Source organism: Quercus robur, chromosome 9, assembly GCF_932294415.1.
Source record: "Quercus robur chromosome 9, dhQueRobu3.1, whole genome shotgun sequence".
Lineage (NCBI taxonomy): Eukaryota > Viridiplantae > Streptophyta > Magnoliopsida > Fagales > Fagaceae > Quercus > Quercus robur.
This window is the reverse complement of record NC_065542.1, coordinates 18,777,778-18,805,497: the sequence shown is the minus strand read 5'-3', so window position 1 is coordinate 18,805,497 and position 27,720 is coordinate 18,777,778. Positions and strand designations below refer to the sequence as shown.

Sequence of the window (27,720 nt, the reverse complement as noted above, 5' to 3'; positions counted from 1 at the left end):
TTTACACGTCAGCATTATTATAAAAAAAAACTATTAAAAAAAGAAGCTAACCTAAAAATAAAAAGTTAAATCCTACAAACTAAACCTTTGAAATTCCCACATTTTTATACGTTAGCATTATTAAAAAAAAACTATTTAAAAAAAAAAAAAAAAGCTAAAACCCTAAACACCGTAACTATTTCTTACAAAGTAACTATTTTTCCCCAAAATAAACTCGACAAAATTTCCTAAAAAAAAACCAACAAAATTTAGGGGTATCTAGTAGAGTGGTTTGAATAATGTTATTTGTAATTTTTTTAAAATACATGTAGCTAAAATAGTATATGAAAATATATATAATATTGTTAAAAATGTGAAAAATGTGAGTGTAAGCTTGCATAATAACCGTTAAAAAAAAAAAAAAAAAAAATGGCTTGCCTAATAACCAGACCCTTGCTCTCTTCAACTCCTAAACAAAACCCGATACAAAAAACTATTATTTCTCAGTCTCTGTCTCTCCTTCAAACGCAAACGCAAACACAAACTCTTCAGCCCATCAAACACTGCAAGACCCATACGCGGGAACCCAAAAACGGAAAACCTAGACTCAGAGCTTTCTCTCTTCCCCGGCGACGGTAAACGATTAAAACTAAATAGAGAAAGTTGTTTTCTATCTTCTCACCGTCAGTTCAATTGAAGAAAGTGAAAGTAAACACCGGCAAAAGCGATTCAACTAAGCCACAAACGCTTGGCCTCATGGTTGCAGAGTCCTCCACCTCGGTTACTGCTTCACAAAACCGCACAACCAACCTAACATCAAACTGCTGGAACGGCTACAGGTAAAAATCTTTTATATTAATTTTGGGTGTTTAATCGGATTTAGGTTTGGCTATTTTGTTTGGTTTTGATTTAAGAAATTGGTTCAGATTTTGTTTTGGTATAGAATTGGTTTTTATCAATACTCAAAACCCTAATATAGGTTCTCCCTCAATTTTGGTTCCTTTCAGTATATCAAATTTTATCACAGGATTGAAACAGTAAAAGGGGGAAGGGCAAGCTGGTTATGTGGCTTGGGGATATGGGTTTTGGCATCAGAATCAACCCCGCATTACAGCGTATTGAGTTTGAGTCTGAAAGCGTGACCTGCACATTAAACAATCTAGGTTGGGGATTGTGTACTAACTCCGCGGGTCTGATTCTCGCCTGCACTAGGTACTGTGCACAGAGATGAGTGAATCTTTATCATCATCATCATCAGCATAATCATAAAAAAAAAAAAAAAAACCCGAGCGGCAGATTCGCGTGCTTTGCCGGGAACAACAACTACTACTTCTTTTCTAGTACTAGTAGCACAATTTTTTATTGCTTCACATTGTTTCTCTTTCTCACTCTCTCTAATTCTTCTTCCAAAAAAAAAAAAAAAAAAACTCGCTTTTTTCATTCACGGTTTCTCACCACCTCAATTCCCCACTCTTTCTCTCTCTAAACTCGAAAAACCTTCTTTCGATTCCATCAAAGAACTCTCTCAGAGCTATGCTCACCAACGAAGGCTTCCAAGGTATTCCAATCTTCATTCTCTCTTTTTTCTTTTTTTATTTTTATTTTTTTAAAATTTTATCTGTTTGTTTTTTTTTTGTTTTTGTTTTTGTTTTGTTTTTTTTTTTTTTTTTTTTTAAGTTGAAAAATAAAATTAATGATTTCCAGCATAGTAACAATCGATTATAATTAAAAATCGAATATCGGAAAGAGGAATTTTTCTTTTTATGGGTTAAAAATTTCGGGGCTAGTAGAAAGGAACTGGCTTTGTTAAAGTTGGTGATAATAGGAATGGTAATTTATTTTTATGGATTTCTTAGTTCAGATAAAAGTATGAGAAAATTTACATTTTAAGACTATAGTTTAGAGTGTACCAAATTAAACTAGGAAGCATGGACATTTCATTTAGGTCACACCATTTAAGTGAGTGTTTGGATTTTTGTTGAACTATGTTGTGTTTGGGGTTTAAGTTTAATATGACCGAATTTGTTACCTAATACTATGTTTGGAAGTTTGGAGGAAGAGGAGAGTAGAGGGGAGTAGAGAGGAAGAGAGCAGTGGGGAGGAGAGTAGAGGGGAATGGTTATCCTCCCCCTTGTTTGGATGTTTTTAAAATTAAGTAAGGGGGAGAGAAATAATGCTTGTTTGTAATTTTGTTAATATGATAAGGGTAAATTTGGTAATTCATTTGGTCAAGCATTTCTATGCTCCACTCTCTCTCCAAATCTCTCTAATTTGGGGGAATTAAAAATGAGGGGTTAGAATTAGTTAGAATCCCTCCAAACCCCACTCTCTCCTCCCTTAAAAAAACACCCAAATAAGGTAATTTAGCCTACTCTCCCTCCCTCTACCCTACTCCCCTCTACTCCCTCTCCATCCAAACAAGCTATTAGTCCAATGTTTCACTTCCTGTCTCGTAGTTCTGCCACATGCCACCCATAGCCCACACCCCCTTCCTCCCATAGTGCCTTTTTTATTGTTTTACTGTGCCAGTTTCAAACTAAAGATTTATCCAAGTCCCATCTCTTTACCACCTATATACACTGGGCCCAGGGGCTACAAATAAGCATTTGTTGTGGTTTGCTTCATGACAGATATACCTGGGAGATTTTCTTTAATGTTATTATGTTACCTTTCCCTTTTAAGTCATTGAAATTATGGGGACATGAGACAGTCTGAAAATGAATTTTTAATATGATTATTTGATAATATGCCAGGGCTTTTAGTTAAATTAAGAAATAAAAACCGACATGCTTAATTATATAAAGAAAATACATGAAGCTCAGTTTTCTTTCATAATTTTGCATGCCAAATCGCTTGTCACCAGTTTTTCTATATGGATTATTCTTTTCTTATAGGGATATAACAGCATAAGTGAGAGTAGTTGTTGATCGAGTCATTGAGTGTACATCTTTTCTTCGTTTTTCTTATGCATCTAAATAGATGCAGATAGAGAGAGATGCAGAGGGGAAAACGGTGATGAAAGCATTAAACCTGATTGCTATTTTTTAAACTTCAATATCAGTTCACTCAAATTGTTATCCAGTTTTGTCATAAAAGTAGAAGTATGAAAGTTGTTATCCAGTTTTGTCATAAAAGTAGAAGCATGAAAGTTTTGCATCAAGCTGGACAACTATTTGTTAATATTAGTTCATGTCTTCCAGGGAATGAGTTGTGGCTACTGTTTTGATCAGTAAGGTTAAATGGAGGATTCAGAGAAGAGAAGAGACAGACTGAAAGCAATGCGCATGCAAGCTGATCAGACTGAAGCTTCTAGTAATGTTGCAAGTCTCGCTGTGCCTGTTTCCCTTTCCAATCCATTGCTTGAAACCTCTGCAACTATGGATGTGCAGGAGGAGTCACGTGCTCCAAGGTTTGATTTTTATACAGACCCAATGGCAGCATTCTCTGATAGCAGGAAGAGGAGTGAGGCTGGTAATCAGATTAGACAAGATTGTTTCACATCTCCAAGTAATCATGGTTCTCCAATGGCACGGTTTTCACCATCTCTTCCAGGTTGTTTGTAATATTTACATCTTATGGTAAAATGATCACATTTGATTACCTCAAACAAATAGATACATATTTGTATAACCAACCATGCAATTTTTTTTAATAAAGTTTTGGTTCTTGGGTGACAACATGATGTGATACTTCACTGTTATTATTAAATTAGTGGAAAATGAAACCATTTTCATTCTACAAATGCTATTCCTATTTAGCAATATTTGATTTATTCTGGTGCTTTGAGTATTTGTTTGTATAATTAGAGCCACATATAGAGATGAAACATGGTTGTTAGAGAACATGCCATTAGTAGTTGCTCAAAAGGAGCTTGAATGAATCCTAGCCAAGTATTTACCACCTAGTGGGACATATTGACTGGAAAATATTTGGAGGTCGCTTAGGCTTCAGTTGTTAACCTTTTGCAACTTATTCCCTCTGTCTATCATAGGCATGTCCTTGTGCAAATGCATGCAGTAAACTTTTAAATCCTATTTTAAGGCTTATCCTTTTAATGTCAGTGAAAATAAAGATGGGATTCTTGCATTATAATTTGTTTTATCCCAGAATGTTTTATGATTATTATTGGTCACCTAAAGTTTCTCTTTTGCTTTAGTTCATAGTCAATGAGATGTCTTGTCCCATTCCCCCTTAACATATTCATTTACTATGATTTAGCAGGACCAAGGAACCCTGGAATGACTCCGCCTCCTGCTCATCAAATCCAGACCAGCAGTTCTCCCCATCAGATGATGTACCAAGCACAAGGTTCTTATTACAACTCTGGTCCCCATGGAAGCCCGATAGGAACAGCCAGTCCTTTTTCCATGCATCCGCGAACTCCTGAAGTCTGGAATGGACCAATGAACCCAACTAGCTATAGGTTTCCATCTAATCCATCTAGAGGGGGTCATCTTCCAAGCCCTGGCTTTGGACCAAGGGGTAGCCCGCGTTTCAATACTGGGCAAGGCAGGGGTCACTGGGTCAGCCACAGTCCAAGCCCTGGTTCAAGACATGGAGGCAGCCCTAGCCCTGGTTCAGGAAGAGGAGGGGGCCGCTGGTATGGAAGCAGCATGAGCCCTGGTTTGGGACAGAGTAGTGGACGAGGGCGGGGTTCTCATGCTCATCCATCAACACCAGAGCGGTTTTATAATGAGTCCATGTTAGACGACCCATGGAAACTTTTGGAACCAGTTGTATGGAGGAGTGTGTGTGCTTTAGTGAATAGTTTGAACACCCCTGCCTCACCTAAATCCTGGATTACAAAATCTCCTATAACAAAAAGACCAAAAGTTTCAGAATTTTCAAACAAGTCAAGTTCTCAACCAAGCTTAGCCGAGATCTTGGCTGCCTCTTTTAATGAATCTGTAAATGATGCATCAAGTACATGACGGTTGCTGGGAGTTCCATAGAGCCTTTTGCTACACTTACTTCCCTGCTCAGTATGGTTTCTATCCAGAAAGCGAAGCAGGAAGGCAAAAAGGTGTTTGCTGGACTCACACGCTGTGAGAGGGAGGATGCATATATCGGATGTATGATATACCTTCTCTTGAACACCTGAAGACAAAAAATTCCATTCGAATAAACTCTTTAGTATTTGCAATTGCATGTAATGATCTCTGCTGAAATTCAGAGTAAACTATCAGATGGCTTCAAGCATCTGATACTGTACTAACATAGCAAATTGATTATGGTTATGTTTTGCAAGTTCTTGTGGCTACTACAAAGGTTTCCTTTGCAGTTGAATATTTCTACAATTTTATTACATCGCTTCAGTGTGCATTTGGAATCTGTTGATTCACTGTTTATTGCAGTGTATTAATGTATAGTATTTTAAAACCCTGCATATATATATAACTGTAACTTTGTCCCAAATAAGCATAAAGCAACAACACAACTACGTGGAAGTGGATGGAACTTCCAGGAAAGGTGATCCTCATAGTCACTGTTCTGGGGCACGTACCATAAAATTACATTTTCACCATTCTCATGTTTCTGATCAATGGTGATGGGAGGGAGGTAAAAGTGACCAATTATTGGATACATAAAGCTGGTGGCAAATATTATGAAAGTGGCATTCAATATTTCTGTCTCTTTCTTTTTAGAGAAGTGAAAAAAAAAATGGAGCTCACACTTGTGTTCACAGCTCCAGCCCACTTGAACCCAACTCATGTGCAGCACTTGATCAATAATGTGACTTGTCATTACTTGAATCCATAATTTTCAAAATCACTGAGTGATGGGTCACGCGTGCCAATATTTTATTTTTGTCTTCCTATATATATATATATATATATATATATATATGTTATCCTTCAACTAAAATGATGCAGTTTTCTCGGTTTGTTTGAAGGGACTGTGGACTGGAGCAATTGCTTTTTGGTAATTTGGGACTAACAAGTAAGACTTTTTAAGTTTTGATTGTTATGTACAACTTTTTAAAAATAAGTATACTTTAGCAAAAAAATATTTCAACAAAAAATTAAATAAATTATTTATAAAGATACACAATTTGCATGGTACTTTGTAGCAAACGGTTGAGTCTAATCGCCGATTTCGTCACAAGTAGTAACAGTTGTGTCTACTCGCCAGTTCTCATCATGGTAACTACTGACAGTGTATTCTTGTATACGATTTTTCTCCTGCAGGCCATTGTCACGAGGCAACTGCTCTTGATTGGCTCTGTTTGGATACCTATATTTTGTTAAAATTAAAAATTTATTGTTAAAAGTATTATAAATAAAAGTAAAAGTGAGTTGTAATAGTAAAGTAAGATATATGAATAGTACCAAAATTTTCATTTATAACATGTTTGGCTTGGCATGAAAGATAAGGTGTCTTTTGATAAGAAGCAATTCGGTCCTTGGTTGAGAGCTGAAATGGACCTCCCGTCTCGTAGACCACGGCAGGCCGGTATGGGGTCTGAACAGGCAGAACACACCCAGCCTCGCACACCAAAACCACCGACGGTTTTGAATGACACCTTGAGAGATGTGTCTGGCGAGGAAGCTGGTATTCCTCTATCCGAGACAGTCCAGCCAGTGAAGGCAATCCGGGTTGGTGAATCCGAAAGTGTCCTACACGCAAAGTCCCTGTTTGATGACTCAAAAGGTTTTGATGAGACCCTACAGATGATTGACAGCGAGTTGGGTTTGACAGAAGACCTTGTGGCTCTACCTAACCCTGGAGGGAGCATTTAATGAAAAGTCAAGTCTCCCAAAGAAATCTCCTGCTGAAAAAGATCCGGGTGTAGCAACTTCTATACCTATCTCCCAGTATGATGCTAGTGGGCTCCAAATAGCAGATGGGTCGAGTCTTGTAGTGACACCCGGGGCTGAGAGTGAAAGGCCTCCCTTAGTGGACATCTCCAACTCTTGTGGGCCAAAAAGCAAACGTCAAGCAAAAAATAAAGGTACATGGACTAGACTTGATAGAAAGCCCACCACCTCTTCTTCTGATGCTAACATGAATGATTTAAATGAGTTAAATAGGAAGAGACCTGCATGCATTGAAACAGAGCCCATAACAAATAAACGTAGGTTTTCTTCTTCTCATGGCCGTACCCCATTGGAACCCATATCGACAGTGGCTGTCACTCAGCCACGCCGGTCTCCATGAATTGTCTAAGCTGGAACTGCCGCGAGCTTGGGAACCAGCGGTGAGTTCGTGAGCTCTCTGAGTTAGTGAAATCAAAAGGTCCCAGTTTAGTTTTTCTTATGGAAACCAAAAAGAAAAACTCCTATATGGAGAAAATACGTTGCCGTCTGAAGTTTGATAATATGTTTCTCGTCCCTAGGAGACATTTTAGTGGTGGCCTTGCCTTGTTCTGGTCTAATGATCTTGACCTCCATATTCGTACTTTCTCTCCCCATCAAATAGATGCAGTGGTAAACCCAAGGATTGATGACGCTTGGCGTTTTACGGGGTTCTACGGAGCTCCGGAATTAGCTAACCGGGAAGATTCTTGGTCCTTGCTTCGCCATCTCAGCACTCAATTTGATTTGCCGTGGGTGTGCATGGGTGATTTTAATGAAATCACAAGTTTGGAAGAAAAGTTGGGTGGTGCCTTAAGGTCGGATAGGCAGATGCAAATGTTTAGAGATTGCCTTGACTTCTGTGGGTTTAAGGATATTGGCTTTACTGGCTTGCCTTTTACGTGGTGCAATAATAGATTTGATGGTCCATTAGTGTGGGTTAGGCTGGATAGAGCTTTAGCTTCGGCTGAATGGATGCTCAAATTCCCATCGGTGCGTCTTCACCATCTGGCTGGTTTTTCCTCTGATCATAAGCCAATTTGGCTATGCTCTGATGATGTGCATAGACGTTTCTACCGTCCCCAGAAACCTTTCCGATTCGAAGAGATGTGGATAAAAGATGAAGGCTGTGAAGGGGTGGTTAATGCAGCCTAGGATGTATCTGTGGAAGCTGACCCGATGCTGAAGGTTTTGCACAAGGTAAATAATTGCCAATCTCACTTGAAATCCTGGAACAAGAATGTTTTCGGTAACATCATAGGCACTTTGGTTCAGAAAAGGAAATTATTGGCAAAGGCAGAGATTGGGGCTGTTTCTGGGCAGAATTATGGGCAAGTAAAAGATCTTAAAGAAGAAATTAATAAGTTGTTAGACTTAAAGGAGTGTATGTGGAGTCAAAGAGCGAAAATGAACTGGCTACGTTATGGTGATCGGAATTCAAAATACTTTCATTGCCGTGCCTCTGATAGAAACAAAAGAAATTTTATTTCGGGTCTTGAAGATGACCGTGGCTCATGGGTGGATGAGGAGAATAGGATTGGTGAGTTATTGAGTGAATTTTACTCCTCTTTGTTTTCTTCTTCCAATCCAACGGAATTTGATGCTGTTCTTGTTGGTGTAGAACCTCGGGTTACCTGGGAAATGAATAAGTCTCTGACCCGGCCTTTTGTAGCTACTGAAGTCGAGACGGCTCTTGCCCAAATGAAAGCTAACACATCTCCTGGGCCTGATGGTTTTCCTCCCCTGTTTTACAAACAATATTGGCCAAAAATTGGAGCGGAGGTTTCAGACGCAGTTATTGGGGTTCTTAATACAGGTATTCTCCCTCATGAGCTTAACCATACTTTCCTGACTCTAATTCCTAAGATAAAACGTCCGAGAAGGGTTAGTGATTTTAGGCCTATTAGTTTGACTAATGTGCTTTATAAACTGATTGCAAAGGTTCTTGCTAACCGCCTGAAAAATTTTTTGCCTGAGTTGATTTCAAAAACCCAGAGTGCTTTCGTGCCTGGTCGCCTAATAACTGATAACATTTTGATTGCTCATGAAACTCTTCACTTTATGAAGTCCAAGCGAATGGGGAAGGTGGGTCTGATGGCCTTAAAGCTCGATATGAGCAAAGCATACGACCGTGTCGAATGGTCTTTCTTGGAAAAAATCATGGAAACAATGGGATTCAGCCAAAGATGGATCTCTCTAATATCCATGTGCATTAGATCAGTCACCTACTCCATCCTCCTTAACGGGCAGCCACATGGTCTCATTTCCCCACAAAGAGGTCTTCGTCAAGGTGACCCACTGTCACCGTATCTGTTCTTACTCATCACAGAAGGGCTGCATGGGCTTCTTAAGGGAGCTGAAATGAGCGGCAGCCTGAGAGGGGTGTCTCTTTGTCCGGCTGGACCCCGCATTTCTCACTTACTCTTCGCCGACGATAGTCTTATCTTCTGTCGAGCCTCTTTGTCAGATTGCCAAACAATCCAATCCATCCTTCAGATTTACGAAAACGCTTCGGGCCAAAATATTAACCGAGGTAAGACAAATTTGTTTTTTAGCTCAAATACTCCTGCCCAAACTCAAGAAGATATTAAAAATCTCTTGGCTATTCTAGTTATCCAAAGGTTTGAACAATATCTGGGTCTCCCCTCTTTCGTTGGTAGAGCAAAGAAACGGTCTTTCAGTTTAATAAAGGAGAGGATTTGGAAAAAATTAAAGGGCTGGAAGGAAAAATTATTATCTCAAGCCGGGAGAGAAATTCTGATTAAGGCGGTGGTCCAGGCGATCCCCACCTATACCATGTTGTGCTTTAAACTCCCGAAAGGGCTTATTAATGAAATTGAAGGCTTGATCAGAAAATTTTGGTGGGGTTACCGTGGGGAGCAGAAACGTATCCATTGGGTCAGTTGGGAGAAGCTTTGTCTTCCAAAAAGTGAAGGAGGGATGGGTTTTAGGGAGCTCAGCTGCTTCAATGACTCGCTCCTAGCTAAACAAGTGTGGAGGTTAAAGAACAACGAGTCTTCTCTATTTTACAGTGTGTTTAAGGCTAAATTTTTTCCATTCTGCTCTATAACTGAGGCTACTTGTTCTAGTAAGGGTTCGTTTGCATGGAAAAGCATTCTTCAAGTTTCTCGGGTAGTTGAGTTGGGCTCGGTCTGGCAAGTGGGTGATGGGAAGTCAATCAAGATAAGAGGGGAAAAGTGGCTACCTCCCTCTCACGGCAGTTGTATTGTCTCGCCTCTTTCTTTGCTAAGCCCGGACTCTATGGTGAGTGCCTTGACTGATGTTGATTCCCACTCATGGAATTCGGATCTGATTCAGCGTGCTTTCCTATCTCATGAAGCTAAAATTATATTGGGTATCCCCTTGAGCATCCATAATCCCCCGGACAGGCAGGTTTGGTTCCCTTCCAACAAGGGTGCTTATACTACTAGAAGTGCCTATAGATTATTATCCTCTTCGAATAGAGGGTCTCTCCCTAATTGCTCGGATCCAAGCAAACGTAAACACATGTGGAATGGCATTTGGTCTTTACAGGTTCCTCAGAAAATCAAACACATGTTGTGGAAGGCAGCAAACAATGCGATTCCTACATTATTCAATCTCTGGAAAAGGAATGTGGTCAAGACTGTGGTCTGTCCTAGCTGTGACTCTGAATGTGAAGATACTATCCACGCCCTTTGGAGCTGTCTTGTTCTTAGGCCGGTATGGGAGACAGGGGAATTAACAAGAAAATTTTTGAAATATAAATTTTCATCATTTGCGGACTTGTTGGACTTGTCTTTCAGGTTTAAAGAAGAAATGGATTTGAATCTCCTTGCTGTGCTGTTTTGGTCGATATGGGAAAAGAGAAACACAGATCGAGAGAGGGGCTATGTGTCAAGCCTTCATGACATACGGTCAAGGGCTGTGCATTTTCTACAGGATTTTGCTACTGCCCAATTTGCTACTCGTCAACAGCATGCCTCTGGTCCAGCTCAAAGGGTTAGGTGGATCCCGCCAATCTCTCCTCATTACAAAGTGAATTACGATGGGGCTTTATTCAACGATTTAGGTGCTGCTGGTCTGGGTGTTATAATTCGGGACTCTGATGGCTGTGTGATAGGTGCTCTCGCGGAACGGATCTCTCTCCCTTCCTCAGTCGCTACGGTGGAAGCTCTGGCATGTAGGCGTGCTGTTCAATTCGCTTTGGAACTTAGTGTTTTCGATGCTATTTTTGAAGGTGACGCTGAGATTGTTACAAAAGCTCTGCATGAAGGTGTTTCAAACCATCCGGATTTTGGTTTGGTTATAAATGATTCCCTTAGGCTAGCTACTGCTTTTCGTTTTTGTAATTTTTCGCATGTAAAACGACTGGGTAATACAGTCGCCCATTTACTGGCCAGAAGCTCCAAGTCTGGCAACGAGCTCCAGGTGTGGATGGAATCCGTACCTGAGGACATAGCTCCTTTTGTTCTTAATGATGCTTTGTAATCTTTTCTTTTAATATAGCAGGCCTCTGGGTCTAGTTTCTCAAAAAAAAAAAAAAAACATGTTTCAAACGGAAACGGAAGCTAGACATTAGACAAGACTCTCTCTCGGGTTAATGATTGAATACTCCGTAGTCTATACTTTTTTTTGGTATACGTGTTCCCTATTTAGAAGGCACGTACCACGTAAAAAAGCAAAGAGTGCAGAAAAAAAGATGTTTAAGGCACCAGCGGCTTTTAATGCTTTCTCAATGTAACAGTTGTGCTCATCAGATCTTGTCATAGTAAAATGAGACCTGTTAAAGCTTTTTTCCTTCTTTTTTTTTTTTTTTTTTTTTTTTTTGAGAAAGGAGACCTGTTTAAGCCGGAAAAATATCGAGGACACAAAATATTTAACAATTTTTGCTAAAAAGTTCCACACATTATGAGTTATAAGTAATGGACACATAAACTTATTATTTAGGGCCCGTTTGGTTATAGTTTTCAAAATTGTTGTTTAAAAAGATGTGAAATTTGTGGTTTAAAAAGTGTTGTTGAACAACGTGTTTTTAGTGTGAATAATACAAAAAAATATGTTTGGTATCATAGTTTAAACAATATTTTTCAGTGTTCAAAAAATGTAAAATATGTGTTTGGTATGTATGTTTTGTTTGATAAAAAAAGCTGACCCGTATTAAATAACAAATTTGTAATCCCTTTTTTATCTCTTCTTTATCCCATTTCTTTCCGTCTTTATTCCTTTCTCTTCAGTCTTCCCTCAGAGCAGAAACCCAAAAAGCCAAACCCATGCTGTCCTCATCTCCATTGACGCCAAAGAAGATCCATGGCTAGGCTTCACGGTCGTCGTATCTTATCTCCACCAAAAAGCCAAACCCACGCCGTCCTCATCTCCATTGACGCCAAAGAAGATCCACCAAAAAGCCAAACCCACGCCGTCCTCATCTCCACCAAAAAGCCAAACCCACGTCGTCCTCATCTCCATTGACGCCAAAGAAGATCCACGGCTGGGCTTCACGGTCGTCGTATCTCATCTCCACCGTCAACATTCGAAGATCGAGCCCGAGATCGAGCTTTTGTCGCCACCAACCCATCACTCGAAGATCCAGGTTCGAATCTCACTTTCACCTTGCTTGTCAATGGGTTTTTGTGTAAAGATTAAACATTTCCTTCTTCACTCAGATGTCTCCACTTGTTTGTGTTTTTTGTTTTTTGTTTTTTTTCCTTGTTTTTCCTCACCAATCGGGAAAACCCATTTTTCCAGTTCTTTGTTTGCTGTTGAGAGAATAGTTGATTTACAATCCAAATATACACGCCATACATTCTCGAAATGTAGAAGGGTTTTCTCAAAATCTTTTGCTGTTGAAACAATTTTTGATTTACAACCCAGTCGATTTCCATTTTTCTTAACACTCTGTTTGGTTGCCGAGAAAGCATCGGAAGATTAAACAAAAAAAAAAAAAAAAAATCTAAGAAATCTGAGAACTCTATATATTAATAATTTGTTGTGGTTTTTCGTAGGGCTTCACAGCAACCAAACTCCAATGTTACTTGCTTGCTGTTTGAAATTTGAGGGTCTTTTGAGTGTGATTTTTAAGCTAATATGAAATTCTCCGTAGCTGATTATTAGTTTCATTTGTGAATTTGTACTGTTAGTTTTAGTTGATTGGGTGTAGTTTAATTACTCATGAATTTGTGACAGGTTTTACTGAATTATGTTGAATTCAATTTGGATATGATGGATATAATGTGTTCCTCAATTATAGTGAGCAAAACAAAGGTTTTGTGAGGTAAACTGTTTGAGGTGGGGTTGTCTAATCCTTTAAATTTTGTAATTATCACAATTTCATAAAATAGTGTGCCTTGTGTGTGGGGAACAACTTGGACGGGCATGCTCACCCATGGACTAACATGTTGAGTCACTTCTTAGATGTCTCCTCCATTAAAAAGCCTTGGAATCAATCAACTCCTGAATGGGCTTTTTTACTTAGTGCTAGCAATTACTTTCGGTGGGCTAGTGACTTCTGAGTCCTTGAGTCCTCTTGTCATCATTTGGGCATGTGAGTAGGATTTGACAAGTTACTGAACTTGAGCAAATAGAAGAGTGTGTTTGGAGGAAGCAAGAGCTTTACAATTTATAACAGTTTATAGCTCAACTTATTGTCATTTTTTGTTGTTTCAAAATATTCAGAGTTTAAAAACCCTCGACCCCCATATCAAATGACCAAGAAAAAGTGTTTGTTTTGAGTAGTTTATTTTTGATGACTTTGTTTAAAAAATAAGCTCTATTTAGGGGGGAACGGTGGAAGGTGAAATTTAAGAACTTATTCTTTGCAAAATTAGCTAAAAGATAGGCTTAGGTGAACACACCTTAAATGCTTTTGGATTAAATGTTCTCTAACCAGCTTCTTGTGCACATAAAAAACCCCAAGGTATGGCTGATTATAATGTGAGATTTTAAGATATTATATCTGAAATAAACTCAAGTTGTGATTGGCAAGTGCTTTTGGAAAATCAGGTTGCTAATTGCTATTAATACCTCAAGGTTATGTCTTATTGCTTAACATCCTAGTACTAGTTTCATGCTTCACTAAGCAGCTATAGTAGACTTATATTCCTATTCTTTTTTATTATTAAATTAAAGAAACAAAATGAAATTGGAATTTTTTGGTCCTGTTAATATATATAACTATTTATGCAAATAATGTTTGTGTTTTTTTTTTTTTTTTTTTACAGAAACTAGAATATCAAATTCAAATATATATATACTCTATAGTATTTAGGTAGCTGCCAAATCACATTTTCGTGTGGTATCATTTAAGCACAACATTCTAAATAGATGGTGGAGGAATCCACTCACATCCTTTTTGGCAAAGAATATTCTTTTCCATTTGAATGCTTTGCCAGTTTCTTAGAGCCCGTTTGGTTGGTTTTCCTTTATAGCTCTCTCTGTGTTAATTGTTTTGATTCTTTATGTTAGATGCTATATTCAAAACTTCATGTTAGTTGTAGCTTTTTATAGTTAGGACTCTTTGTTTGGCTGTTTGTTGCATATAGAATAATGCTCAGCATCTAGTGTTTGTTGCACGAATGGATAGCATGTTCAAATGGTTGTTTAATAGTGTTGATTACGTTTTGTAATGTCTAAGTGAGTAGGCTTGTGGCTTCTTCTTGTAGATGTCAGACACAATGCATGACGATATTGACGATGGCCTTCGGTTCCGAAATTGCAACTGTTTTTGTGGCTTGAAAGCAAGTGTGAAGATTTCGGATAAGCGAAATGAGAACCGGTACAGGCTTTTCCAATGTTGCCCAAAGGACACATGTCGGTTTTTTCAATGGTGTATTCCCTTGAAGACGCCATTGTCATATGCGGAGGATTTCCAGCAACTACAAGAAGAGCTATGTGTATTGCGAGAGGAATTGAGGGTCATACATGACAAGGTCCACCCCTCAGACCAACCAAAGAAAATGGTGAAGATTAGGTTCATTGCTTGGTGTTTGTTTTTCACCGCGCTTGCACTACTGCTAACTATGACGATGTTGTAAACCAAACTGTTATGATGATGTGTTAATTCCTACTATGTAATCATATTATCTTATTATGTACTACTAACTCCTTTTGAACTTGATGCACTGTGTAATATTTTTAGACAATCTTGAGTCATCCATTTTGCTAGTGTATACAATATGTATCGGGTTGACTCTTGATTCTTACAATAGTATGTTATTGGCTTAATGGTACTTTTATAGTACTGATAATTTATTGGAACATAGGAGAATTGTAAGTTACAATTCTCTTCTATTGATGATAGTAATTATTTGACAAAGTTATTATTGATGATAGTAAGTATATATACTTGAATATAGGCCGTTCATTGTCAGGATATTGCCTCTATATCCACTTACGCTTAGCTTCTCTGTCGTACTCGCAAATGATGATGCTGAGATATCCGAAGGAATGAAAAAAATGTAACTAAGCCCGCAATATATTCTTTAGTATAATAAATAAGTTTAATTCATAGAAATTAAAGAACAATACATTACATAATCATCAATCATGAGACTAGGAAATAACCCAAGAAGTTCTTATTAATAATAATAATCTATTATTATCTGTTGATCCAAGGCTACCCATCCTCTCTCCAACCACGTTGACAATAGCTAATCATATTTTTATAGTAACCAGAAAAGAGAGCCAACAAAGCATTAACTTTGATTCATGGAGTAGTGATACCTGCAAAAAGGAGAAAAACAAAAAAGATGTCATAAACACAAAGCATGTATTCAGTTACAATTCTTTACCACTGGGGTCAGGCATAATACATTTTCACATACACACACAAAACACACCAGTCCCTTTGCAACCCTTGGCAAACCAATTAAGCAGACCTCCCCTCTTATTAGCAAAACTGGCTCAATATTCGCCTAAGTCAATTAATATAAGTGAGGTATTTCTTATGTTTAAATATCAATTAATGCATATTTGTTTTTAAGTTTCTATTATTTGATATTTTATCTTTTCATTTGAAAATCATTCTTCTTACTTTTGGTGATGATGCAAAATAACTAATTAATTTTTTGCAAACAATTTTTTTAATTGATAATAATGTACTCAATGTTTTTGTGACAAAAATATTGATCATAATTAAGTAGGATTTTTTTTTTCTTTGAACATAAACAAATGTAACAAGTATTATCACTAAAATCCTATAAAGGATATATGTATTTGGGACAAAATAGAATCTAGCTTTTCAAAAAGAGGGAGAGTAGTGTAATTTTGTGAAAGCCATTCAAAAAGTGACTAATATATGTTGACAATCCAGCTTCATGGGCAGCCATTAAATTCACCAAAAACAACAGTAAGAGCCGTTGCAGTCCAAATTAAAGAGGCTCACTACCCCGTTATACAAACCTATAACAACAACAAAACACAGTAATCTTCATCTAGACTTATACAAAGTTCCATGTCATCCACATTTTAATAAAATAATGCCCAAAAAGCTCAATCATTGAACAATGTAATCTGCCCACATAGCAGCAGTTATCACATCACGATACTCTGACATTGCTCGTTGTGCCCGAGAATTAAAAGCTTCTTCAGTGCCCCCATTGCCTACGCGTGCAGCTCCTACTAGGTTTGCGTCTCTGTTACGCACAAATGATCCTTTCCACACATGGAACAATTCATCTGCCCGATTATACATGCGAATAAAGTTGTGCAATGCACAGCAAGCAGTCACAATCAGCCGTTGTCTAGAGATAGAGAAGGAGTGCATTCCAGTCAAAATAGGGAACCTCGCCTTCAAGACGCCAAAGCATCGTTCAATCACCATCCGTAATGAGGAATGCCTATAATTGAACAACTCTTGTGGGGTACTAGGTTGCCAGTTCGCACCCCGAAACTCTTGGGCATGGTAGCGTGTGGACTTGTGTGGGGGGAGGAATGCACTGCCTATTGCGTACTCCGAGTCAACGAGGTAGTACGATCCTGCAATACGAGTGATAACCATTGCCAATTAATGTTACCCAACACAACTATTCTTGCTAGTTCCTTACTACGGAAGTGTATCTATACATGTATGTATACGAACCATGCACTAAAGTTTTTTGATGTCAGCTTAAATAATGAGTGACCATGCAGTGATTGACTATAACTTACTACTCCATGAAAGCAAATTTTCTGAGTGACATTACAAACTTTTACACAGCCTTTTATCCATGATATAGAGTGCTAAATGTGAATCACACAATTCGTGTATTGAGTGAATTAGTTTAGATATAATAAAATTACCTAGCTACCAATCAAGTGCAGTGTATACAAGGTATTCTTTTTTTTTACACAAAGGACAAAATATGAAGTAGTTACAAACTCATTGACCTCAGTTTGGATTTCTAAGTGAACTAACGTAAATATCTAAATTTAACCAAACCTATGAAAAGACATTCATGAATAAAATATGTGACATGAGATTTAAAAAAATATGACAAAACCACACAACCCACAAAGATTCACACCCTTTTTGAGAATTATCATAGACAAGAATTTCATCCTACTACTCCATAATCCCATTTTGAATAGTTTTTCACATCTGTACTATGCTACAAAATACTTTGGAAATGCGAAGTCAGATGCAACAATGATCAAATCAAAAATCAAATGCGGAAATTTTTTTTTTACCTCTAGGCGGCCAAGGGAACTCATACTTGGCATGTCCAAGTGCATCCTGCATGACTCGTGAATCATTTGCACTCCCTTCCCATCCCGAATGCACATATGTAAACCGCATGTCAAAGTTGCATGCACACATCACGTTTTGGGTGATATCACTCCGTCTATCTCTAAATGCGGTAGTCCTACCGGATGGGGCAGAAGCACTTATATGCGTCCCATCGATAGCCCCCACACATTTCTGTTAAAAAAATAGGTAGCTGTAATTAATAAATTAAATTTATGTGCAATATAGTGTGAACAATATGAAGTTCACCAAAGTGAAGTTTGCTAGTACAAAAATGTATGTATCCAATTTTACAGGCTGAACAATTCTGTCCAACTACCTAGGTATGTAGCTAGAGATATTGGAACATTTTTAACAATTCATATAACCAATAGTCACGGTTGGACGTAGTACTTGCATTTGACATTGGAATTTTTTCAATGGTTTGTGTACTCAAGGTTGTCTACATCAACTTTGATATGTTAACTTGTCTACTTTATTTAATATTTGTCAATCAACCTCAAATTAAAAAAACTAGAAATACTTCAGAACTCTTTCATACTTCATATTGTTTTCTTTCTATTCTCTATTATAGATCTTTCACAATTGAATTTCATCACAAGGATAATTTAGCTAAGAACTAAAAAAGGAAAAATCAAAGCATACCTCAAATCATGGATAATATTTCCCATTCCCTCGAAGTGATTGAGGGAGCTCAGCTGCATCAACGTCGGGCCGGATGATGATACATCCCAAAGCATGGATAGCACGTAAGGTACGCCGGAACCGCCTTTGAATGGTCTCGAGAGAATGTTAGAAGCGGTTGGCAGTTACCCGGTAGTCAGCGTTGTGTCCGACGATATATAGCACTGTCCCAACGGACTCCTCAACTGAAACCCAACCAGTGTCCTCCTCTAATAGGTGCAGCCGCTTCAACTCATTACACAAGTGTCTAAAAATGGTCTTGTCCATGCGGAATATGTCATAAGACACTTGGGGATTTCCTTCTAGTACTTCAATCACATATGACCTCCCACTCAGGATACTAGTGCACCTAGGTCGCTTCATGTCGTACTTTTGCACGTACTCTATACACAGCTGAACATAGGTTGTGGCAATCTCGAGCTCCACCTCACTATCGTACTCATCTGAATCGGACTCAGCCATGCCTGAATCACGATCTGAATTGGTGTCGGTCATAACTGAATCACACCTGTGGGCAGCCATTAAGTTCACATCAGCCACTATAAAGAAGTACATATATATATATATATCGCTTTATGTATATATATCTATATTGCTCTATGTATAGAAACCTGCTTCTCAAGGGATTTTTTATGATAGATCCTACAATCACATGAACCTTGCAGCCTAAAAAAATGTAGGTGCCTTCGCTAATTCTACATTCTGGACTTACTAAACATTGAACAAATTGCTTTACTTCGTAGAGTACACTATGATTTTTTTTTTTTTCCTTTTCTTTTAATGATGTTAATATTTTAATAAAATAAAAATTGTGAGTTAACCCCTTTCTAATGGCAAAAATATGTAAGTCCATCAAGTGGATATGTGGCCAACCTTGGAGGCAAGTGTTTGATAAATTCATCTCACCATATAATCCAAACAATATTAAACCTTTACGACTTCAAGACAAATATGGTTTGTCAAACACAAGAAGACCTAATTTAAGGAATAGCAAAGAAATATTTGTAAGAGATTATTATGACATTGATAATTTTACATATTATCTTTGGTTTAGTTTTTTTAAAAATTTCGAAAATTTAAAATGATTTCATTTAATATATTTTCTTCAAAATGATATTATTATTATTATTATTATTATTATTGGCTTATACTCAAATACAACATATGAACAAAATAGTATTACCTTTTCAAAAAAGTAAATGGATTCCATTAGTTTGTTATGGCTTAATTAGTTGAAGGAGCCTCCGCAGTAATTGACTACTATACATGGAATACTCTATGGATACAATTGACAAGTTACTATAGACAAGATTAAGTATGAGTTCACCTGACTTCCTCCTTAACCTATCAAAAAGCATAAAATGTAATGATTTTTTGTAATAATTTTTTTTATCCTTAACATTGTTTAATAACAGAATGACGCAAAAGAAGGAATGTGTATATGATGATTTATGTGTTCGGCATTGGGTAGCATTTAATAGGCCATGTATCTTGGGGAGGGATAAGAACTATGGCTATCATTTTAAAATCTTTATTTTTAAGTCAAGTACAAACGAGACTAGATTTTGAGAGTAAGGCGGGACATTTCATTTTTTATTTTATTTTAATTTTTGATAAAATTTTATTTATTTTTTAATTCTACGACTACACTCTTATTTAATTTATATTCTTAAATTGATACATTATTATTGATTGTCACCAAAACTTAATTTAATAATTTAATTTATCACTAATCAATTGTCCCTTAACTCAAGCATTTGAAAAATGATAAAATTTAATTATTAAATTAATTTAAAGAAGTGTTACGTTCATAACATTTTAATTATTTTTTATTTATTAATAACAATTTACTATTTAATATATATTTATCATAGAAGATATATTTATTATAAAAAGGTTATAAAAATATCGTTAACATAACATTTTTCTCCCATCTAACCAAAACAAACCGGAAAATATTCCATACAAAGTTACAAACAGTAACCACTAGTGTCCATTTCCATGTTTTTTATAAGTAGCAGCCAGACCGATGCAAAGCATGCAATAATAGCTCTTCTGTCTCTTTTAGGAGAGTTCATGCATGTCCTCTCTCTCTCTCTCTCTCGATGTTTTTGTTTTTTGTTTTTCAATAAATTCTTTTCACTTTTAATTAATATCCGTGTCAAATTTTTTGCAGCCAGTAATCTTCCACGTAGTTACAGTTTTTTTTTTAAATAAATTATTTATTTTCATTTCACTTGCTCGGATAGTCACACATCACACCAAATAATCCTTCACCTTACATTATTGTAGTCTTCCCCACCTAGCACATGGAGGGCTCCACTTGGAGCTCAGGGGTTCAAATGAACCTCCTGCTGGCCAATATATATAAATAAATATATATATATATATATATATTTTGACGTCCCTTAAATAAAATTTTGAACACCTTCATCATGGATTTTTTTTTTTTAAACTCAACTAATGGATTTTTTTTAAACCCAACTAAAATAAGTTTGAATATGATTCTATTAACAATATCCTAGCATTTTTAAACAAAAAAAAAAAAAAGAAAAGAAAAAAGAAATTACAAACCAATTTGATTTAAAATTTGGGAAAAAAATTAATAAGTCTAATGAATTAATGAGAGATCAATAGATGAATGATTGCTTAACTGTATAAATTGAAAAATATATAGCTTGGAGGATTGATAATAAAGAAATCATTTAACAATTTCTGTATATAAAACATCATAGAAAGCAATTGTAAAACTTTATGTATTTTTTTTTTTTGGTGATGTCTTTTTTTTTTTACTAAATATTTTTTTTGATGTCAATATATTCAAGTTCTCTTTTATTTTAAATTTTGTATAATTTTTGTTTCTTATTAATCCCCTAAAAAATAATCTTGGAACTGCCAATGCACTAGCATTATACTCTTCATTCATATAAGACACGAAAGAATAGAGAACAAAATGATTCCGAACTGTTAAAAATGCAAATGGTCACTATTGAAGAGTCAACCTTCAAAATGTTGCTAATAGTGTTGGAGCCAAAATTTTAGTATGGGGACAAGTTAAAAAAGCAAAATTGAGCAAAATCAATTCTTAAAAAAAAAAAAAAAAGTTGTTCTACAGTATAAGGTAAAAAAATTAAAAATAAAACACATCCTCCTGTTAGCTAGGTGGGATGGTGTACTCTCAAGCCATAAGGTTTTGGTATGATGGGGCTCGACCCGAGTGGTAGCCACTAGCCAAGCCAGTGGGGTAGATTAAGTAAATTTCTAACCACAGATTAATAAAAATAAAAACAAAGTCTGCATTTTGCAATATCTTTTATAATACAAAAAAAATTAAAACACTAGCTTATTATTGGCATCAATAATTCAATATCAACTTATTTTGACCTGTTTCCCATATTCTTGGCATCAATATTAACTTATTTCCTATCATAAGCGTGTGTTATACACACATATAAATTGATACAATCATGATTATATTCATGCATGTTTACATTCAAGCATCACCTACGCACATACTTGTTAATAATACTCAATTCAGGCAATCAAAGAAGAAAAGGTGAATCTATGATAATATATCCATTCTTTAAATCTTGAGAGGTTGCCCAATGTTAAACTTTTGACTTCAAGATATAAATGTAGTAATTTCATTCAAGTAATGTAAAGTGCTGAAAGTTTATTTACTTTTTTTCTTCTTAGAGGCAACAATTGGCTTCTGGGCACTTGACTGTTCTCCGGATTATTTGTCAAAGGCTGATCAAATTGTACCTAAAAAAATGAGAATATATATAAGTACAGTAGTGAGTATCCCAATCCTGACAGCAAACTCATTAACAAAACAGATTCCTAGAACGTATGACAGTCAGGTTGATATACTTTATTCACCTAGAAATGCATGCAAAGCAGAAGAAAGGAAAAGAATAAGAAATTAGTGAACATCTGTGAACAGTGGTCTGAAAGCAAACTTCAGTACACCCTTCTAATTACTAGAAAATAAATCATTTCAAAGTCTACAAAAGCAGGTCAAAGCTCAAATACACACCCAGAGACAATGTTAGCTCAATTTTTTAACTTGTTACAATGTTCACAAAATAATAGAAGTGAATGCAAGCAAATGCATCTATCTTTTCTTGGTTTTATAAGATCAATAAGGACAGGCTGGAAGGATCCAAACCCAACCCCACTTCCATAGTAGTTCCACTATTATTAGTGAAGAAGAGAAAGAACACACTCTAACCTCTAATTAAGAAGTTGATATTTGTGCAACACAAACAAAAAACCAGCAACAAGAAACAAAATTAATAAAGCTTACATAAAGCAGAAAAAGGGAGACTTAATCTAAAATTTTTCAACGAAGAAACTGATACTTCCAGCAAAATCAAATCATAATTAACAAAGAATGAAACAAAGATTTATAAAAAGGAATACCTGAAAGCTAAAGCTGGTTGTGGAGGCATGAAGATTTAGTAATGAGAGGCAATAAACAAAAATCCTCACCTGTAAATATCGTATATGCAGATGGTACACTCCTTTGCTCTGAGACCCAAAATGCACCTGATTTATGCAAGCTATATAGACCTGGATCAATTATAACAGATGTGGCTCTCTCATACCTGCAGATTTCATAGAAATTACAATCCTTTTATTAGCCAAAGTTGTATACAAAATTTGCAGACAATTCATGTGCTGCTTTCAAACTAATTCCACCAAAACTACAAATAACTAACAAAAGAGAAAGGATAACCCAAATACTCATTCCAGCCAATGTCACTTGTATGCTCAATAAAATACTACATTCTTAAAATAGCTGACAACGTCTGAAGCAGATATGTGACACAAAAAAGAAATTTACAAAATGGAATGCAGCAACTTACTTTTTAAATATATATATATATATATATACATATATATATATATATATATGTATGTATATATATGTCACCAAAGTTAGAAATTCATAGAAGACACAACAACCACAAAACATATTTCTTACATAAATACCATACATGTCCCAAGGAGGTTAACATAATAAAGGAAGGCATAATGCAAACATTGTTCATAGTATTAACATAATACAAACTTTGCGTATTCACATTAAGCCAAACTAAGAGTACTAATTAACTTCCTAGGCTGTCTACACGGCGCACATCATCAATTAACTTCCTAGACTGTCAACCACAACCTCCACTACTGCAATCCACCCCCAATAAACTCAATCCAGGCCCTTCTTCTATCAACCGTCATGGCAAAAAAAGCGGCTCTACTCTTGGCATTATGAAGCTCCTGCACGACCTTGCAATACGTGACATGATCGACATCGGTGTGCTGGTTCAGAAGAGTTACAGCTGCTGTAACTGACTCATTGGCAGCCCCCATAGCAGAGTCTCCAGTGTCGATGGACTTTTTCCCCCGACGGTTCCTCATGTCAGTAAAACCCCATATTGCCTCAGTCATGGATTCAAGGGAGTGCCCTTTCTTCCTTTTTCCACTTGAATGAGACGGTTTAGCTAGCTGCTTTTCAGCTTGCCTCCGGCTTTGGGCTTCACTCGGTGTGGGCAGCTCCTCCACGTCATCCAAACCATCGATGCTGACATTGACATGTACCCCCTCAAATAGAAAGGCTGCATCAAGTTCTCTCTCTTCATCACTATTGGGAGCTAGTTGGGCAGATGACATTTGGAGGAAACCCGTGGCTGTGTTTGAATTGAAAAGAGTGCCCAACAGCTCATAGTGTCTCATCCCCTTTCTCTTGAACTCCTTGAATCTATGATTGACCTATTAACAACCATATATATTGGGTTAGATGTTTTATTGATATAAAACCCAATACAAAGTAGATGGCTAATTTATAATAACCGTATAACAGCACTCTTTATTCCAAATTTCAGAAAGCCAAAAAGGTTTTTTAGGAAATTGTAGACATTGAGTAATTTCACAGATGAATAATATAAGTCAAAGATATAAGTCAGAATTTATAAGTCACATTAAACCCCATTAAACCCACAGTAAACCCCATATATAAGTCAGATTTTATTCCATTCCTAAAAGTATCATCATGGGAAAATGCTACAAAACAACTATTTAAAGCCACTATTATTAATACACTCATAAGCCAATAAACCTAATATTTTTGATGTTTAAGTCAGATTTAAGGACTTACCGCAAATGTAGCAGCCCAAGCATCGTCACTGGCCGTCACCGTATTTGAAATGGGGTCCCATCCCATTCCTGTACGTGCGATGAGCTGGGAGAATGTGCGGTGTCTCTGTTTCAGTCGTTGATATTTTTGTGTAAGTTGTGCCTTGGTGTAACTTTTAGACGCACGCTTGTTAAACTCATTGACAACTGTTGTCCAAGTTCCAGACTTGAATTGGCCTTGGGGCATATTCCCTTTAGGATCCTCTTCTAACAAGATATCAATAAAATGTCTCTCAACTGCTTCAGGCCACTTCTTATCCTCGGCATCATCCATCTAAATACATGTTGGTATACTTACATAGACTCGTAAAATGGTCTTCTATGATATGGATTTAAAATCCTTAACTTACTACTAGACCTAAGCAGCAGGCATATAAGAGAAAATTCACCCCATATAAAGGAAAAATACAAAGATACACATTCTATACACATCAGTTTTAGCTCAACTTGTAGTGGCATTGTATATTTATGAAGGCATAGGAGCATATTATAAATTTATAGTTGAATATATGTTGAAAGGTTAATGTATCAAACCAAAGCTAAAGCCTTTTTGGTTCATGACATAAAGAAGCAATTATACTACTTTGAATTTTTTCAAGGAATGCACAATACTATTTTTCAATTATCATACACAGAAGTGAAGCTTCAAAGATTGTACGTAAATCTGAGAAGTTGGAACTACCATCAACAACAACACACAGTCCAGCCAAAAGGCCAGACTCAAAACAACAAGAGAGTCAACACAGTCAGGATAATAGTACACTCAAAACAACAAGAACCTCCAAAGAGGTTAGCAGCATTAGCAACACCAAGTTCAAGCAGGCCAACAGAAATCTTAGTTGTGAATTACCACATTCATTTTTTCATGCACTTATAATTTCAAGAAAAGAAAATTTTGATAATGACTTAATTTAAGAATAGAACTACCATTTAAGAAGTTCTCACTTAATTTTTTGTATATGCAGGTTTTTTTCACAGTTTGTGATTACCCACATTTGACTTATGCTTCATTTATTTCCTGAGGGAGCTTGTAGCTATCTGGGATTAAAATGGTAGTTTTAGGAATCTTCCACTTTTTGGCAACTAAAATAGACCAACAGTGTATTGTATAAGTTATTTTCATGTACTGGATTTTAAAATGTTTGGAGACATTTGCAGGGGATGGGAAACCTATATAATAGTTGAAGTCTCTCTCTCACATGACCGTTTATACATACTCCCTTTCTACTTCAACGAAAACATTAAACCATAACACAGAACAAGCATACATCAGCAAGCCACAAAATGAAGAGATTTTTTCAATCAGCTACGTACCAGTAAGGGAACATGTATAAACGATATAGATATATAGAAAAAGAAATATTAAAAAAGAAAAAAAAAAAAAAAAAAAAAGATCAGCTATGTGTTTTCAATTTTCAACTCCAAAATTTGTAAGAGGAAATTGAATATATTTTTCACAAACTGAAGAATTGTTTCGTCTCAATGACTACACGTGACCTTAAATATCTTTATCTTGACCTTATATATTTTTCACAAACTGAAGAATATAATTTCAACTCCAAAAAAAATCTGTTTCGTATATAGTTTCTTGTACATTTGCTCAAAATCTCTATCCAATAAATCTTGATTCTTATTAATGTAAGTATACTACTGCCCTCTAGGTTATATGATAAGCAAGATGCTTGTTTAATGATAAGAAACTCTATTTCGATTTAAATTTATATATTGAGGTTACTTCACTAATTCCAGTAGTTTTAAAAGCTCAGATTTGTGTTTTTAATTCTAACATGATACTGTTTAGATGGAATTTAATTAGTTTGGACTTGGGAGTGACACACATCTGTGCCAAGGGCACACTCATTTATTTAGCCCATGGTCAGATTGAGTTTTTGATTATTTGACAACAGTCTCTGAGTTATCCTTATAATTCTCTATGACATTATTGTTTCATTCTTTGAGTGCAGCCTTTGTAACTTTTATTTTTATGGACACGGTATTAAGTTAATGTAGGGGAATCATTTACTTTTATTTTTCAAGCATCTTGCACTACATTTTTACATAGGGTTAATTTAGCAACCACATTGCTTCAAAATGAAACGGCCTTTTTAAAATTTAAATAAAAAAACAACTATGATAGTCTTAGTATCTAACAAAAGTGGTGAGTGATCTGAAATTGTGATGGGTAGGGATGTGACTGTTGTCTGAAGTACATCATTCAGCCATTTTGAATTAGTGAAGGCATGCCCCCAAAAACCCAATACACTAAAAAATCCCATCTAACAGAAGGTGCAGATCATGAACCCAATATCCATACAAACTCAGAAACAAAAATCCAACACAAGAACTCAATAACCCATAACAAATAGATAAACCCAGACCCCAAAACAACCCATTTATCCTCTAAGAAACCTTTCAACAAACATCTTCTCTACATGCATTCAATAATCATCAACATATAATTAAAGAAAAGTCACAAAAAAATAAAGAAAAACCCAAATTTTTGACAAACCCAAATCTAAAACAGACTGAGTATCAACGGTCTTAGCAGGAGGGTTTGGGTGCTTAGAAGATTAAAACAGAACTTAGAAGCATGATTCACTATATATTACACAGACGTACCAGTAAGGGAACACGGTCAGAAGAGGAAGCAGAGGAGGAAGCAGATGCTCTGTAATGCACTCGAGAGGTGGATGAGGAAGGGAGTGAGGTGTCCATCTGAAAGAATATATGGGATTAAAAGAAGCCCTAACATGAATTAATGTGAAATGATCTGTTGGGATGTGAAAGAAAGTTGAAACAAGTAATTAACAAAATTAAAAACCTTACCTGACCGACCCCTTCAGACTGTGTGAGTTGCCTTTTCCTTAGCAACAGAGCGTCGTTGGTGAGGAATTAATTGGGAGAAAGGGATTACTGTGATTCATAGGGGTTTCTTCCAAATGATGTGTGTGTGGGATTTTGACGCGTTAATGAAGCTACTGTTAGGAGTAATGGCGTCGGATCCGTGAGGGGTGAGGTGGAATGCCGCTGGGTCAGAGCAGTAATGGAAGTGGGTGAGAGGAGTAATGGAGTTCGGACTGTGATATTCTTTGTAGAGATGAGAGTAGAGAGGAGAGGAGAGATGAGATGATATTCTTTGGGGCGTGAAGACTGATGGCGTGAAGACTGATGATATTCTTTGGGGCGTGAAGACTGAAGAGATGAGAGTAGAGAGGAGAGGAGACAAACTTTAGAAAAAAGCTGATCAGTGGGTCCGGGCACAGTGAAAGCTGAATTCAATTTTTATTACCGTTGTGCCATCAGAAACGTCTGTTCATTGTTTAAAATGTGAGTCGAGCATGTTTCAAAAAATATTGCTCAAACAGG

General features: G+C 36.5%; 2 protein-coding genes across 7 annotated transcripts; one reads left to right on the top strand and one right to left on the bottom strand.

The window, feature by feature from the left end:
• Window positions 1–438: 438 nt before the first annotated feature.
• Window positions 439–5,286, top strand: LOC126698602 (protein SICKLE). Of its 6 annotated transcripts, none has more exons than XM_050395950.1 (4): window positions 439–818; window positions 987–1,537; window positions 3,210–3,531; window positions 4,198–5,286. In XM_050395950.1, exons 3-4 carry the CDS (start codon window positions 3,219–3,221, stop codon window positions 4,908–4,910), a joined length of 1,026 nt encoding a protein of 341 aa, XP_050251907.1. In that variant the 5' UTR covers window positions 439–818; window positions 987–1,537; window positions 3,210–3,218; the 3' UTR covers window positions 4,911–5,286. The 6 variants fall into 6 exon arrangements, with proteins under 6 accessions (XP_050251907.1, XP_050251906.1, XP_050251905.1 ...); XM_050395948.1 differs by having other exon boundaries at window positions 440–818; window positions 1,007–1,537; window positions 3,180–3,531; XM_050395947.1 differs by having other exon boundaries at window positions 440–818; window positions 3,180–3,531.
• Window positions 5,287–16,245: 10,959 nt separating this feature from the next.
• LOC126700803 (uncharacterized) lies at window positions 16,246–18,454 on the bottom strand. Its single transcript, XM_050398987.1, has 3 exons — window positions 18,121–18,454; window positions 17,418–17,649; window positions 16,246–16,727 (listed from the first exon to the last, which is right to left on the bottom strand). The coding sequence occupies exons 2-3, from the start codon at window positions 17,545–17,547 to the stop codon at window positions 16,246–16,248; spliced, it is 612 nt and encodes a 203-aa protein (XP_050254944.1). The 5' UTR covers window positions 17,548–17,649; window positions 18,121–18,454.
• Window positions 18,455–27,720: the final 9,266 nt, after the last annotated feature.

Excerpts from the sequence above, each read along its gene's own strand:
- LOC126698602 (XM_050395949.1), top strand. The coding sequence starts at position 3,219 with ATGGAGGATTCAGAGAAGAGAAGAGACAGACTGAAAGCAATGCGCATG. Across the intron at positions 3,532-4,197 it reads GTTTTCACCATCTCTTCCAG|CAGGACCAAGGAACCCTGGA; the intron begins GTTGTTTGTAAT and ends ACTATGATTTAG.
- LOC126700803 (XM_050398987.1), bottom strand. The coding sequence starts at position 17,547 with ATGTGTGCATGCAACTTTGACATGCGGTTTACATATGTGCATTCGGGA. Across the intron at positions 16,728-17,417 it reads GTTCCCTTGGCCGCCTAGAG|GATCGTACTACCTCGTTGAC; the intron begins GTAAAAAAAAAA and ends CTCGTATTGCAG.